Genomic DNA, 13,563 nt, shown 5'->3' on the forward strand with positions numbered 1-13,563 from the left:
ACCAATATTCCCATTGTTATTGCTGCTTGCTGTGTGCTCCATAATATCTGTGAGAGTAAGGGGGAGAAATTTATGGCGGGATGGGAGGTTGAGGCAAAACGCCTGTGGCTGATTTTGAGCAGCCAGACACCAGGGTGGTTAAAAGAGTACAGGAGGGTGCGCTGCGCATCAGAGAGGCTTTGAAAACCAGTTTCATGACTGGCCAGGCTACGGTGTGACAATTGTGTGTGACAAACCCGCCCCCTTTGTTGATTTGAATTCCCTATAAGCCAACCACCGTCACCCCTTCGATCACAGCTGGCAAAGGAAATAAAGTCACTATTGTTTTGAAACCATGCATTCTTTCTTTATTAATTAAAAAAAAAAGTGAGATAACTGACAAGGTAGTCCGGGTGGGGTGGGAGAGGTGGGAAGGAGAGAAGGACAAGGCCACATTGCTTATTGTAGCCACACTACAAATCAAAACTGTTTGAATGACAGCCTTCTGTTACTTGGGGCATCCTTGAGTGGAGTGGCTGGGTGCCCAAAGCCTCCCCCCCTGTGTTCTTGGGCATCTGGGTGAGGAGGATATGGAACCTGGTGAGAAGGGCAGGTGGTTATACAGTGGATGCAGAGGTGGTCTGTGCTCTTGTTGCCTTTTCTGCAGCTCCATCAGATGCCTGAGCATGTCCATTTGCTCTCTTATTAGCCTCAGCATCGCCTCCTGCCTCTTCTCATCGTGCTTACTTAATGCTTTCCTGGACTCTGCCACTGAATGCCTCCATGCATTCAGCTGTGCCTATCAGTGCGGGAGGACTGCATGAGGTCGGAAAACATGTCATTGCAAGTGTGTTTTTTTTGCCTCCTAATCTGTGATAACCTCTGGGATGGAGATGGTAGGGAGAGCATAGAAACATTTGCACCTGCTGGGGGATAAAAAGGGAGAGTAGAAGTTAAGAAGATTCTCCCTTCTCAGAAATGTCTCTTTCACAGTGAATCAAGCAATTCACAGCAGACAGCACATGTGCTTTAGGTACAAGGTCACATTTTGCCTTTTATATTGAGTGCCTGCCGGTATTGTGACACATCACGCACGGCTGGGCAACAGAATTCAGTTTCCAGGCAGCCATGGTAAACCAAAGGGTACGATACGCGGGGTTGGCTTCTTCCGCCTTCATAACATGTGGGAATGGTTTTAAACTGCAGCACCTTCCTTTCCCAGAGCAAGCAATGCTGGTTGGGTTTGCCATTTAAAAGGAGGGGCTGTGGTTTTCAGGTGAATGTGCAGGACACCCCTCCCCCCAGCCCCACTCTGTGGCTATTCTCTGGGATGATCCCTTCACCCCAGCCCCCACCGCGTAGCTATTCTCAGGGATGATCCCTTTTAGCCAAGCTCAAACAGCCCAGCATGAACAGGGTACTTTTACTGTTCCCTTACAAAAATTCCCCTATTTCAACCAGGTGACCATGAATGATATCACTCTCCTGAGGCTAACACAGAAAGATATAGACAGAATGTTGCTTGAATGCGACCAAAACCCAGGACCATTCACTGCCATGCTTTGTGCTGCAATGATTCCAGACTACTTGCTACTGGCTTAGTGTGGTAAAGTGTCCTGTCATGGAGGACGAAACAAGGCAGGCCTCCCTAGAAACCTTCTGCAAAGGCTTTTGGAGTACCTCCAGGAGAGCTTCATGGAGATGTCCCTGGAGGATTCCTGCTCCATCCTCAGACACGTTAATAGACTTTTCCAGTAGCTGTACTGGCTGTGAATGCATCCCAATTCTTCAGGGCAAATCAAACATTAAACATAATTGCTTTTATCCCCTGTAGTGTAGTTACAAATGTGCACTCACCAGAGGTGCCTTCTCTGGTTTCAGGGTCTGGAAACCCGCCTTGAGAGGGTATTGGCTCCATGGTGATGAAAACGTCCTGGCTGCGGGGAGAATGGATTCTCCGCTTGCCTGCTGCGAATTCTCTTCCTCATCCACAAAATCTTCCCTGTTGCATGAGATTCCTGCCTTGCAAGTGTACACGGACAGTAGTGGGGTAGTGGTACGGTCCCCCCCTAGAATGCCATGCAGCTGATCATAGAAGCAGCATGTATGGGGCTCTGACCAGAGCTACCATTTGCCTCCTTTGTCTTTTGGTAGGCTTGCCTGAGCTCCATAACTTTCATGCAGCACTGCTGTGTGTCCCTGTTGTAGCCTCTCTCCACCATGCCCTGGGTGATTTTGGCATATATATTAGCATTTCTTCTTTTTGATCGGAGTTCGGCCTGCACAGATTCTTCTCCCCATATAGCAATCAGATCCAGTGTCTCCCATTCAGTCCGTGCTGGAGTCGTTTGTGATTTTGGGGGGACTGCATGGTCACCTGTGCTGCTGAGCTTGCCACGCTGACGAAACAGGAAATGAATTCAAAATTTCCTAGGGTTTTTCCTGTGTACCTGCTTAGTGCATCAGAGTTGAAAGTGCTGTCCGGAGCGGTCACATTGGAGCACTCTGGGATAGCTCTTGGAGGCCAGTGACATCAAATTGCATCTGCATTACCCCAAATTTGACCCAGCAAAGTCGATTTTAGTGCTACTCTCCTCGCCGAGGAGGAGTACAGCAGTCGATTTTAAGAGCCCTTTAGGTCGACAGAACGGGGTTGGTTGTGTAGACGCACTGCTTATAAAATCGACCTAAAGTGGCTAAATTCGACCTAACCTCATAGTGTAGACCAGAGTTTAGAGTCCTCTTAAATCTGTTAAGATGCTGGAATACAGTAAAAGTAACAAGGCCCCAGTGGCTAACAGGCTCCTTCGTGGTAAATTTTTGACACCACGTTCAGTCATGAAAGTGAAACGGGATTTTAGGCCTGTTTTAAGTGCAAATCAAAGTGAAACCTTATCTACAGAGTCAGTACCAATGTCTCCATAATATTTAATGTACGCATTTTATACACCTGCTCTAGGGATTTATCCTTGGAATTATGGGATAGTGCTGTGGTGCATAGGAAAAGACTGGAGGGAGCACTTTGTGTGGATACACTCCACCTGTTTATGCAAAACAGGACAGATACGCTGATCAGTTGAAGGAATAAATAGCACTGCAAATTCTTAGCTGTAACATTTAAACTTGAAATAGTAAAGTTCTCTAACGTAGATGGAGCTATAGTGTATGTGAAGTAATAATATTTCTGTTGATGTTGCTATTTCATTTAGTTTTCATAGTACAATACATTTTAAAGGTGATATATATTTTGTTTATTTTTCTTTTTAAGTAAGAATATTTTGTCAGTGTTAGCAAATCAAAATATATATTAATTTAGAGGCTGAGAAATTGTCTATTCCTAATATACAGCATTATTATGTTTTGTGACTTTCTTCATAGGAAATTTTCAGCTGGTTAAAGAGATTGTGGATGAAGACCCAAATCAAGTTAATATTATTAATGGTGATGGTGCTTCTCCGCTGATGATTGCAGCTGTAACTGGACAGTTGGATCTTGTACAGCTGCTCGTTGAGAGAAATGCTGACATTGACAAACAAGATAATGTTCATGGCTGGACAGCCCTAATGCAGGCCACATACCATGGGTAAGTGATTTTTCCCCTTGATTAGTGGTAGGAGAGAGTTTATTCTACTTCCTAGATATGGACACAAAAGTAATCAATTAGTTATTGTCTCAGAATAGCAGAAGGCAAGCTAACTAAAAATTCTATATGCTGATGTCAAGGAACAATAAGTCTTATGCTGGTGAGAAACACCAGGCCTCTCTTAGATGCTGAAACTTGTGGTATTGTTGATGTGATTTTCCTCAGTGCTAGCTTCAAAAGAAGCTTCCGTTTTGGTATTGGGACCCTCAGGTTTCTCTAGCAGGTCTTATCTCCAGTAAGTGGCTTGGAGACCTAGGGTATCAAGCTGGTACCAAATGGAACCCTGTCAGTGCAGAGTAGCACTGGTTCAGAAGCCTCAGTCTCTAGTTCCATCAACCACTCCTCACTCCAAGGAGAATAAGAGGAGGAAAGTTCTTAGGGAGCACAGAACTCTCTTACGAAGAAACAGCAGAAGAAGAAACATTGTGACTATGGATCCAAGAAATGAATGGCAGATCTGGGGACTTCAGTGCTGGAGACCCTAAGTGCCAAACTGGTTCTGCAGATAGCCAGGAGCATTCTAATTTGTTGCAAAGATTTTGATATGAGGGTTCCACTGTTTTCCCCTCCCATCAGAAGTGACGCCTCACTTTCTATGTTAAAGGGTTCCTTGCTTGTGCCAGTCCCACAGAATTGAGAGGCACCTAGGTTGTCTGTAGACAATATCTGGACAAATTCTAATTCAGGAAAAAGAGCATGGCATAAGAGGGAAGAGATGGAACATTAGCACTCTTTCACATATGTGACCAATTTTTTTCCCCCTTAAAGAAATAAAGAAGTTGTTAAGTATTTGTTGAATCAAGGAGCTGATGTCAATCTACGTGCAAAAAATGGATACACAGCCTTTGACCTGATAATGCTACTGAATGATCCAGGTATGTTATGTCACAGAGCCCAAAGGAAATGCTTGCAATGACAGCACATGCAACAAGGAAAACATCCCCTCTAATTTAGAAAATACATTTGAGTTGTAGAAAGTAATCTCCCATGAGTTCCATGTGACAGAGAGAGATTATTTTCTGGAAACAGTATGCTTATTGGATTAAATGGTCAGATAGAAGTGTACAGACATTTATGGGTTATAGCTTGTCCTTTTAGAATCTATTTATTCCTGCTGCCTGATTTTTCAAGTCTGGTGTCAAAATGCAATGTTTGTGTCACCAGTGTCTTTTCAGTGATGGTGAATTATGATGGCCCAAAGATACTCCTGTGACAACACTAAAAATATAGAGTAAAAATATAGAATAATTATGAAAGTGAAAGCTTCCATTTGCACAGATGTCTTAGTAACCAACAGTAAAGGGAAGGGAAAGAGAGTGTGCCATCATCTGGAAAGTGGTGAACTCCTGGGCAAATCTCATTTTTAGCTCTGTAAGATCGAGTAAAAGTCACAATTCAGGAGTCTAACTTTTTTTTAATTGAAAAACATCATATAAAGAAAGGAAAAACACCTTAAATGGGGCTTTGGTAAAATGTTTTTAATGTGTTTCTATTAAGCTATCAAATAAATGATTTTAGCTAACATTATCTGGCACTTTTCTGTTGTTCTTATCTGTAGCTGAACTGGCTTTTCTGAAGCCAAAGAATGCTGTTTCTGGTGGAATTACCCTTTGCTATCTCTGTATTTCCTTCACTCCATCTAGGAGAGAGAACGAACGAACAGGCAGAGGTAAAAAAAACAAAAAAAAAACAAGGAAAGTGAAAAAAACTGAACACTAAATAGTTCTTAGTTCTGGTATCACCAGTTGACTATCTAGTGTTGACTGGTAATCATTAGAAGTGCAGGGCCGTCCAAAGGATTTAGGGGGCCTGAGGCAGGGCCGGGTCTTCGGTGGCAATTCAGCAGTGGGTCCCTCTTGGAGGGAAGGACCAGCCGCCGAATGCAGCCAAAGAATGAAGCGGCGGCGGTAGAGCAGCCCAAGTGCTGCCAATCGCAGTTTGTTTTTTTTCCTGCCGTTAGCGGTGCTTGTACTCACCGGGCGGCGCTTCAGTGGTGGGAACTTCATTTGCTCCGAGTCTTCCGCTGCACTGAAGGACCCACCGCCGAAGACCCGGAGTGAGTAAATGGCCTGCCGCCAAAGTGCCGCTGAAAACCCGGAGTGGCTTGCGGGGCCCCTGTGGGGCCTAGGGCAAATTGCCCCACTTGCCCCACCTTTGGGTGGTCCTGTAGAGGTGTACTTACATCTTGATTGGACAGTGTTCCAAGCTATACTGTGGGTTATTGACAGTACATGTCTGCCTGTGACATGTTGCAGTGTCACAGGCAAAAATGTAGAGAAAGAAAACTAATTTAGAAACCCTACTGCTTTGACAGGTCCTTGGCACTCGTGCTGATACAGTGTGGACAGGGAGCTGAGAGGAGGACTGCAGCAGAAGGCTGGGTGATCTGCAGGCAGCTAAACCCTCAAGCTCACAGATCCCAGTCAGCTAAGTAGAGCACTTCCCACTCCATGATCTTTTCAATTCAGGGCTTCACAACAGAGACTCCTTTTTCAGCTGTGTTCTGTAAAGTTTCCCACTATTGCAGCATCACTTGTGGGAGCTCTGTGAACACAAGGGACTGAAGGCTGTCAGTTCTTTAATCACTGACAAGTACCTGCACCTTATCTGGATTGGAGCTCTCACTAGTGGAGCTGCACCCAGGGCAGCAATAGTGGGAAATTTTAGGGGAAGAAAAATCTACTGAAGTGTTTTTTCTTGTGGTTAATATCAACTTGCAGAGCTGAGGAAGGTTTCCGGTTTTCTACCCAGTCAGGCTGCCGTGTAGGCCAGTTCTTTCCTTCTGAAAGTCTCTTCCGGTTCTGCTGGAAATAAAGTTTTACCAAACTTTTTTCCAGCATCAGCACTGCAAAGACACACATGTTTAGTTCCAAATACAAAATATCCTTTTTCCCCTGACAAGTCATGTTATTCCACTCCTTGTGCTTACTAACTCTGGACACACAAGTATCCCTCCCAGCCACTGTCAAGTCTTCCACTAGTCCATCTCCCCTTAGATCATCCTGTCCCCTTCCACTGCAGCATGTAAAATCATCTGGGATGAGATCTCCAAAAGCACATAAGTTAGCAAACCCAGTCCCATTGGAAGTCCTAGCTCCCTTAGGTGTTCCTAATGCCCTTGGATCTTGTCTTTGTGACACGTTAGTGCTCGGCAAGCCAAAGTGTGAGTCTACAGTGCACTAGTTTGCTGTGCAGTAACATCCCATATGGACACTGCTACAGTGCACAAAAGGTCCACAGTGCGCTTTGACATATGGCTCTTTGAAACAGCTGGCCACACAGTAACATAGACAAACCCTTAGACACTTTTGCAGATCCCATCTCTAACCCTTATGAATTTCATTAAAAACTTTGGGGGGAATCCTGACCCTAGTGAAGTTAATACTAAAACTCCTGTTGTCTTCAGTGCTGTCAAGAACCCACGCTTTGTTTTTAGAACACTTATTGCCAGTATAAAACATTACTTTGCTAATGTATGTCTCGCTTGTGGTTTGTTCTCCTCTGTCTTTCCCCTTTCATTCCCTCCACTTTGTATTTTTCAGTTTCGTGTCTTGGTGTATTCTCCATCATTTTCACTATCTTGTTTCCCATAGATTAATTTTTACACAGTGTTTAATGGCTTTTAAAATGTGCAAATTATTTTTTCTCTAGATTCATTATTGTCACTTTTTTTGTCTCCCAGATACTTTTTTTGATTCCGTCTCACTCTTCAGCATTTTTTCTCTTCAGGAGTCTCTCTTTCTTTTCCTTATTTTGCCTTCCCATCTTCACCCTTATATACATTCTTTCTTTCCTCTCCTTCTTTTTTCTGTTTTTTCCCTTCCTTTCTTTCTTCTACTTCTTTTCAGTCTGTTTGTTGTTTAATCCGAGCATTGCTCTTCCCTCTGGAATTTGTCTTCAAACTTTCTATCTCCAGCCTATGCTCAAGAAAAGAGAAAAGAATATCCTTTCTCTCTGCTCTCTTCTTCTGTCTCAGGTGAGAAAAAGTAGCTTTGCAGTGTTTTTATTAGCCCCCATCAGGCAACTGTCAGGTTCATTTGTTAAAGTGCTCTTGATTCTGACTGAGCGGAGCTCTCTTCTTGCTATTCAATACTCTTTAGTCTTGTTCTAGTGAATTAAGCACTGATAGTGCTTCTGTTGGTTTTGTGGCATAAGTACCACTGTGTAAGTCAGCAGCTCACTGAGCGCAGGGCCACCATTCAGTGTTTGTGGTCAATCCACCTTTGTATCTGAACATTATGGAAGTTTCACCTGGAGAAGAATAGAGAGGGAGGGCAAAACAGGGAGCCCTTGGCACCAGAACTTTAGACGTATGTGTCTGGTGCTGTTGCCTTACACTCTCATAGAATCCATAGGAGAAGCTTCAGCATATCAATCCTGGTCATATATTTGAGATGAAGGGACATTTACAAGTAAACCAAAACAAAACAATATCTAATTTTGTTTTCTCCAGACACAGAACTGGTACGTCAGCTAGCATCAGCCTGCATGCAAGTAGACAAAGACAAGGGTAAGCAGAACAACAAATCATCTTTGCCCTGTTCTAGAAGTAGGCAATCTTTAAATACCCCGATGTTGCCAGATGACAAGGGAGGATTAAAGGTAAACAAATTTCATATGTACTCTCTCAATGATTTCTGCATAAATAACGTACAATTTACTCTAAGGTCTGAAGTGTGGAAAGTCACCACACTGAAGTGTTTTAGACCTAGGACATAACTAACATATTTACTTTCTCCAAGCCAAGTATGCATAAGTCCTCTTTGATTTTCTAAGATGTGGACTGTGGTAGACGTTTTGGCTGCTGGAGTGGTGGTAATGAGATAGGATGGAACTGTTTCTTTAATTTTAGAGGACAGTTGATATAAGCACCCTTACAAAGAAACTTATTCCAGAGTGGGAAAAGTCACTGTATAGTTAAGGTTATAACTGAGTTTCCATTTTAATCCTGATTTTAGTTCTCATTCTGGAAAACTTTATATTGGCCTAAAATTGGTTAGGTTACATCTACAACCAAGTTAGAATTTTTCCACAGCATTCAAAGTGAATGGGATATGGAGTTTAATTAGTATTGTGAGCGGAAGAGGGGGGTGTGGGCTGCTCTTATGTTGACAGTAAAATCAGTTCCCTTCGTTGCAGAGTTTGCAGCTCCAGCTCTGCCCATCCCTTCTCTGCCAGAGGAGGAGGCTGGGACAGGGCAGAGGTGTAACAGTAGGGAGCAGCAGATCACTGCTCCATGCTCTGCAATAGAGGGAACTGCTCTAAGTGTCAGTGCTGGGCCAGCTATTTGGCTCCAAAGCTCAGGGCTTGTGAGAAAAGGAGTCCCTGCCCTGAAAAAAGGGGAACGTTAGTGGAGTTCCTCTCTGAGAGTGGTGTCAGATCTACATTTCATCCTCTTTCTGTGGTCTCACCTGCTGCATCAAGGGTAAGGTGATGGGAGCATTCAGATAGCCGCATACTGTCCTCCCCCCATAACAGTTCCAGGGGTTAGAGTTGTGATTCCTATCCTCCCAGGTAGTGCTGTATTCCCTCTGCCTGGAACTGCAGGTAAGTCACCAGCTGGTGGGAGCTGTTAGAGGAGCTGGGCTGGCACTATAGCACTAAAGTTAGTTTTAGAGACAAGTTGTCCATGTGCCAGACAGCTGAAGCTGCTGTAGGAGGAGTATTGCTACCAGCTCCACTCCTCCAGCAGCAGGATAGGGCTGAACACTGCATTCCTTACAGACCCTCAGCTTCTAGCTGCTCCCTCTCTTTGTTTCCTCCAGGCGCCCTGCTAGGCTCTGAGGGGGCAGGGAGAGGAAAGCAGGTGGTAGCTGCAGCTCCATCAAGAGCGGAGATCTCAGCTCTGTTATATAAAGGAGTCTGTGCACTCATGTTTGAATTCCATGCAGGGATCAGAGTAGACACTCGAAGATGAAGAGTATAACTAGGAGCTCTTTGAGTGGGACCCAGGATCCCAATATGGTTGCAGAGGAGGCAGCTAAGCTGGGTTGGTAAAAGGAGGAACCTCAGGGTGAAGGGTCTTCTGCATCAGATATGCAGCTTTCTATTGTAAAATGTATTGACAAAGGCTAAGTTTTGTAGGCTGGTGAAATATGGATTCCATCAAATGGCTCCTGCAAAATTTGGGAAGCACAATTATTTAACTACATCAATATCTGGTGCAGTGGCCGTCTGGATCACATGCTGCTGTAATGTACTATTGTCCTGCCATACCTTCACCACTACGGCACTCATTGCATATTTCATCCCCCAAAAGAGACTCAGTTGATTGGTAATTATCCAGAATAGCTGTCTTTCACAGAGCAATTCCCGTTTTTTTTTGCAGAATAAGGGGAGCTCTCATACTAGTGACCTGGTACTGTAGTACTGCACTACAGAGCAGACACTTTATCCTGAAGTTATATAGCTGCTGCAGTTTAGCCCAGGTTTTAAGTACAATTCTGCCCCACCAGCCTGTGGCTGTGTGCCAAACCCAGAAGTGGCATGTGATCTACAGAAGATTTGCAAATAGCATATAAGGCCATCTCCTCATACCCCAACCACCACGGCGTACCTGCTGTTACATGAATGCTCTGAATTGCTGGTCTTGTCTCTTTCTTGCCAAGTTACTCTCAGAACAACCACCACTGCCATCTTGCCACTCACTTTCAGGGACCTTGCTGAGCAAGGAATGAGAACAGAGCTTTCATCCTGGCTTCCATTTTTGAGAAAAAGGACAGGAAATGGTGCTGGCATCAGGGGATTAACGAGATTTATCCCCAGAGAATTATGGGCGTTTCACTTCTCTTCTGGGTTTTGAGAACTTCAGGTAGCTATACTGGAACTGCAGAGAAGGTAGACAGAGGGCAGATGGACTGCACTGGTGTACTATAGTGATAGTGTTGATGTGAGTCAAAGCTGTACCTGAAACAGCCTGGCTAATATGGACATGGTACACTGTAGATACTCACAGAGGAGTCATCCGACCAATTTAATTCCAAATTGTTCAGTTATCCCATGTAGGCAAGGCCTTTGGAAGATGTTAATACCTGCACAATATTGCTCATTATGTTGCTGTGTAATGTACCTTATGAACATAAAATTATTCACTTGCCATCAAGTGATGTACTGTGACTCAGTACCTCCTCTTGTTGTCCTTGTTAACAGTGACCAGGCTAAAACTGCCCACATCTACAGGATCCACAGTAGTAAGAAAACTAGGCATTGCCGCTTCCCCAGTGTCTCTGAACTGTCGTATCCTGTTCATTAGGTCCCCACCTTACTACAAAAAACCCTGTAGGGTTTGCCTGGAAGCTCCATCCTTTCAATCCTTTTGCAAGCACCAATAAAAGTATATGGATGTTGGTAGGAAAAGTATTAAAATATAATCAGAGCCGTCCCTTGAGTAGGGCGAATTGGGGCGACTGCTCCAAGCCCTTAAGCTTTGGGAGGTCCTGTGAGCCGGTGCAATAGGCCGGCGAGGTCAGTCCCCGAAGAAGCGAATCCGTGACTTCCACCTCCAGTCCTGCACTCCCTTAGAGATGACCCTGTCTACCATAATAAGTTCCTTTGCTCAAGCAGTCCTTTTTTTTTTTTAAATGGGCAATACGCAGCCTAGTTTCATCAGCCTTGTGCTATAATGCAAAACCTTCACAGCAGTCTGTGTATTGTTAAAATAGAATAACTTTACACACGTACTGATATTATGACAGTAAGATGTGCTGGATCCTGATACTGGAGAGCATGACGTTAGAGTATGAAGTTGAGAGTTGATTGGAAGATTAAATACTTAGCACTGTAGTTTTAAAACTTCCCACCCAAAGTACGTGAATGAGGGCAGGGCAATAAATAAAATAACAGATAAAATCCTGCATTACACAATTTCTCCTGTATACCCTCCAGCGATGTCTTGCATATCCCCAAGGGTATGCATACTACAATTTGGGAACCCCTGGTCTAGGGTGTCGGGTGACCTTGGTAAACTGCTCTGTCAACTCTTGTAGTATATCACTAAAACTCCTTGCCAGAATTATAGCTTTGTGCGAAACTGAATTAATGTAACTTTTCTTTTATTTATATGTTAGAACAAAGTTGTCCTGTCTTCTCATCCCCCTAGTCATGGTGGAACAGGATGTCCAATAGATTCCGCAAGCTGAAGTTGACCCAAACATTACGTCATGGATTTTCCACCAGTCAGTCTGTGCCTTTTACTGATGAGCCCGAATCATCTCTGAATTCCACAATAAAAGCCACTTCACAGCCTGATGTGAACAACTCTGGAAATTGTGATGCTGCAACAGCTTGGACCACAAATATCAAAGCTAGTGGTAAAGTCAGAACCGCTTGTGTGATCTATGGGAAGTGTTTTATCATCTGGTAGCTTATGTGATACCATATTTAATGTAATGCATTTGCTACAGAGGAAAACATGTAATAAGTATGCAGTATATGGAAAGAGACTGCACAGAGAGTTATTTTATCAGACTTGTACTTTTTTTGGTTAGTGATTGCTGCTGAACAATAAATTTAGCATCACCCCGGAAGGAAGCTGCTTAATATCATGTATGCCATTATTGTGTGCTAGAAAATACCCTTGAAATGGGCAGTAGATTCATATTAGAGAAAGAAGATGGGTGAGGTAATATTTTTTATTGGACCAACTTCCATTGGTGAGAGAGACAAGCTTTTGAGCTACACAGAGCTCTTCTTCAGGTCTGGGAAAGGTACTAAGAGTATCACAACTAACTACAAGAACAAACAGATAACTTAGCAGAGTGGTTCTGAGCCAGGGGTACATGTATCTCTGGGGGCACACAGAGGTCTTCTTAGGGGTACATCAACTCATCTAGATATTTGCCTAGTTTTGCAACAGGCTACATAAAAAGCACTAGCGAAGGCAGTACAGACTAAAATTTCATACAGACAATATACTCTATATACTATGCACTGAAATGTCAGCACAATATTTATATTACAATTGATTTATTTTATAATTATATGGTAAAAATGAGAAAGTCAGCAATTTTTCAGTAATAGTGTGCTGTAACATTTTTGTATTTTTATGTCTGATTTTGTAAGGAACTGGTTTTTAAGTGAGGTGAAATTTGGGGGTGGTACGCAAGGCAAATCAAACTCCTGAAAGGGGTACAGTCATCTGTAAATGTTGAGAGCCATTGGGTTTAGCATAAGTAGTTAGCACATATTCTAAGGGAATATTTAAGCTGAAGTGGCCTATTAAAACCCCTGTTAGTCATAGAACAAAAAGCAGTTAGTGGGTTTGAACCCTGCAGTTTATGTTGTAAAATATAAAAAACAACAGTGGCCCAAATTCATCTTGGGTATGTTGCCAGGGAAGTCAGTGAAGTTGCATGAGGGATAAATTTATGCCATTATATTTACTGAGTGAAACTATTGTGGCATACAATACATTTATCAAAGTTATCCTTGGGAATAAGCATTTGTAGTTTTTAAATATCCTTTATGTGTTTTTCAGGTATATGCACAAGAGCAGGAAAGGATGATGAATTATTGACAACCATGGTATGTTACAGTGCTGTCAATGTGCATACACTGAATAGAACATCATGCAAGTCCCACTCAATCATATTTACCATCCAAATTAGACAGGCGGCACAGTTCATTCATATTTTCATACAAATGATACAGTGTCCCCATTAGTAAAAGAAATAGCATTTGCTGATGATCACTGGACAGTTGTATCCAAACTGCTGTATTTTTTCTCTTTAGTGAGAACAGGAAATAACTGCAATATTGCAGATGGTATGGATTGGTAACTCTTGGTAAATATTGACTTTTATAGCAAGTACCATCCATTGGTTGATGGATGAACTTCTTATGGTCAATAATGACTTAAAAAGAGATCACTTGATTAATTGGTTTATTGCTGAAAAGCCACATGAAGTATTGTGTTTTAAGGAAGAATTTGAATGTAGTAAGAG

At 43.0% G+C, this 13,563-nt stretch overlaps 1 protein-coding gene across 6 annotated transcripts in view; it reads left to right on the forward strand.

The window, feature by feature from the left end:
• Positions 1-13,563, forward strand: part of ANKS6 (ankyrin repeat and sterile alpha motif domain containing 6) — a 96,761-nt gene that overhangs the window by 11,758 nt on the left and 71,440 nt on the right. For all 6 annotated transcript variants that reach the window (XR_003998947.1, XM_030551635.1, XM_030551632.1 and 3 more), the window contains exons 4-8: positions 3,358-3,562; positions 4,391-4,497; positions 8,076-8,224; positions 11,721-11,931; positions 13,098-13,144. Coding sequence is in view for 5 of the 6 variants with exons in the window: in XM_030551635.1 (XP_030407495.1) it covers positions 3,358-3,562; positions 4,391-4,497; positions 8,076-8,224; positions 11,721-11,931; positions 13,098-13,144 (719 nt within the window). In the remaining variant the exon portion in view is untranslated. The remainder of the gene's footprint in view (positions 1-3,357; positions 3,563-4,390; positions 4,498-8,075; positions 8,225-11,720; positions 11,932-13,097; positions 13,145-13,563) is intronic.

The sequence above is a fragment of the Gopherus evgoodei genome, chromosome 2 (assembly GCF_007399415.2).
Source record: "Gopherus evgoodei ecotype Sinaloan lineage chromosome 2, rGopEvg1_v1.p, whole genome shotgun sequence".
Lineage (NCBI taxonomy): Eukaryota > Metazoa > Chordata > Testudines > Testudinidae > Gopherus > Gopherus evgoodei.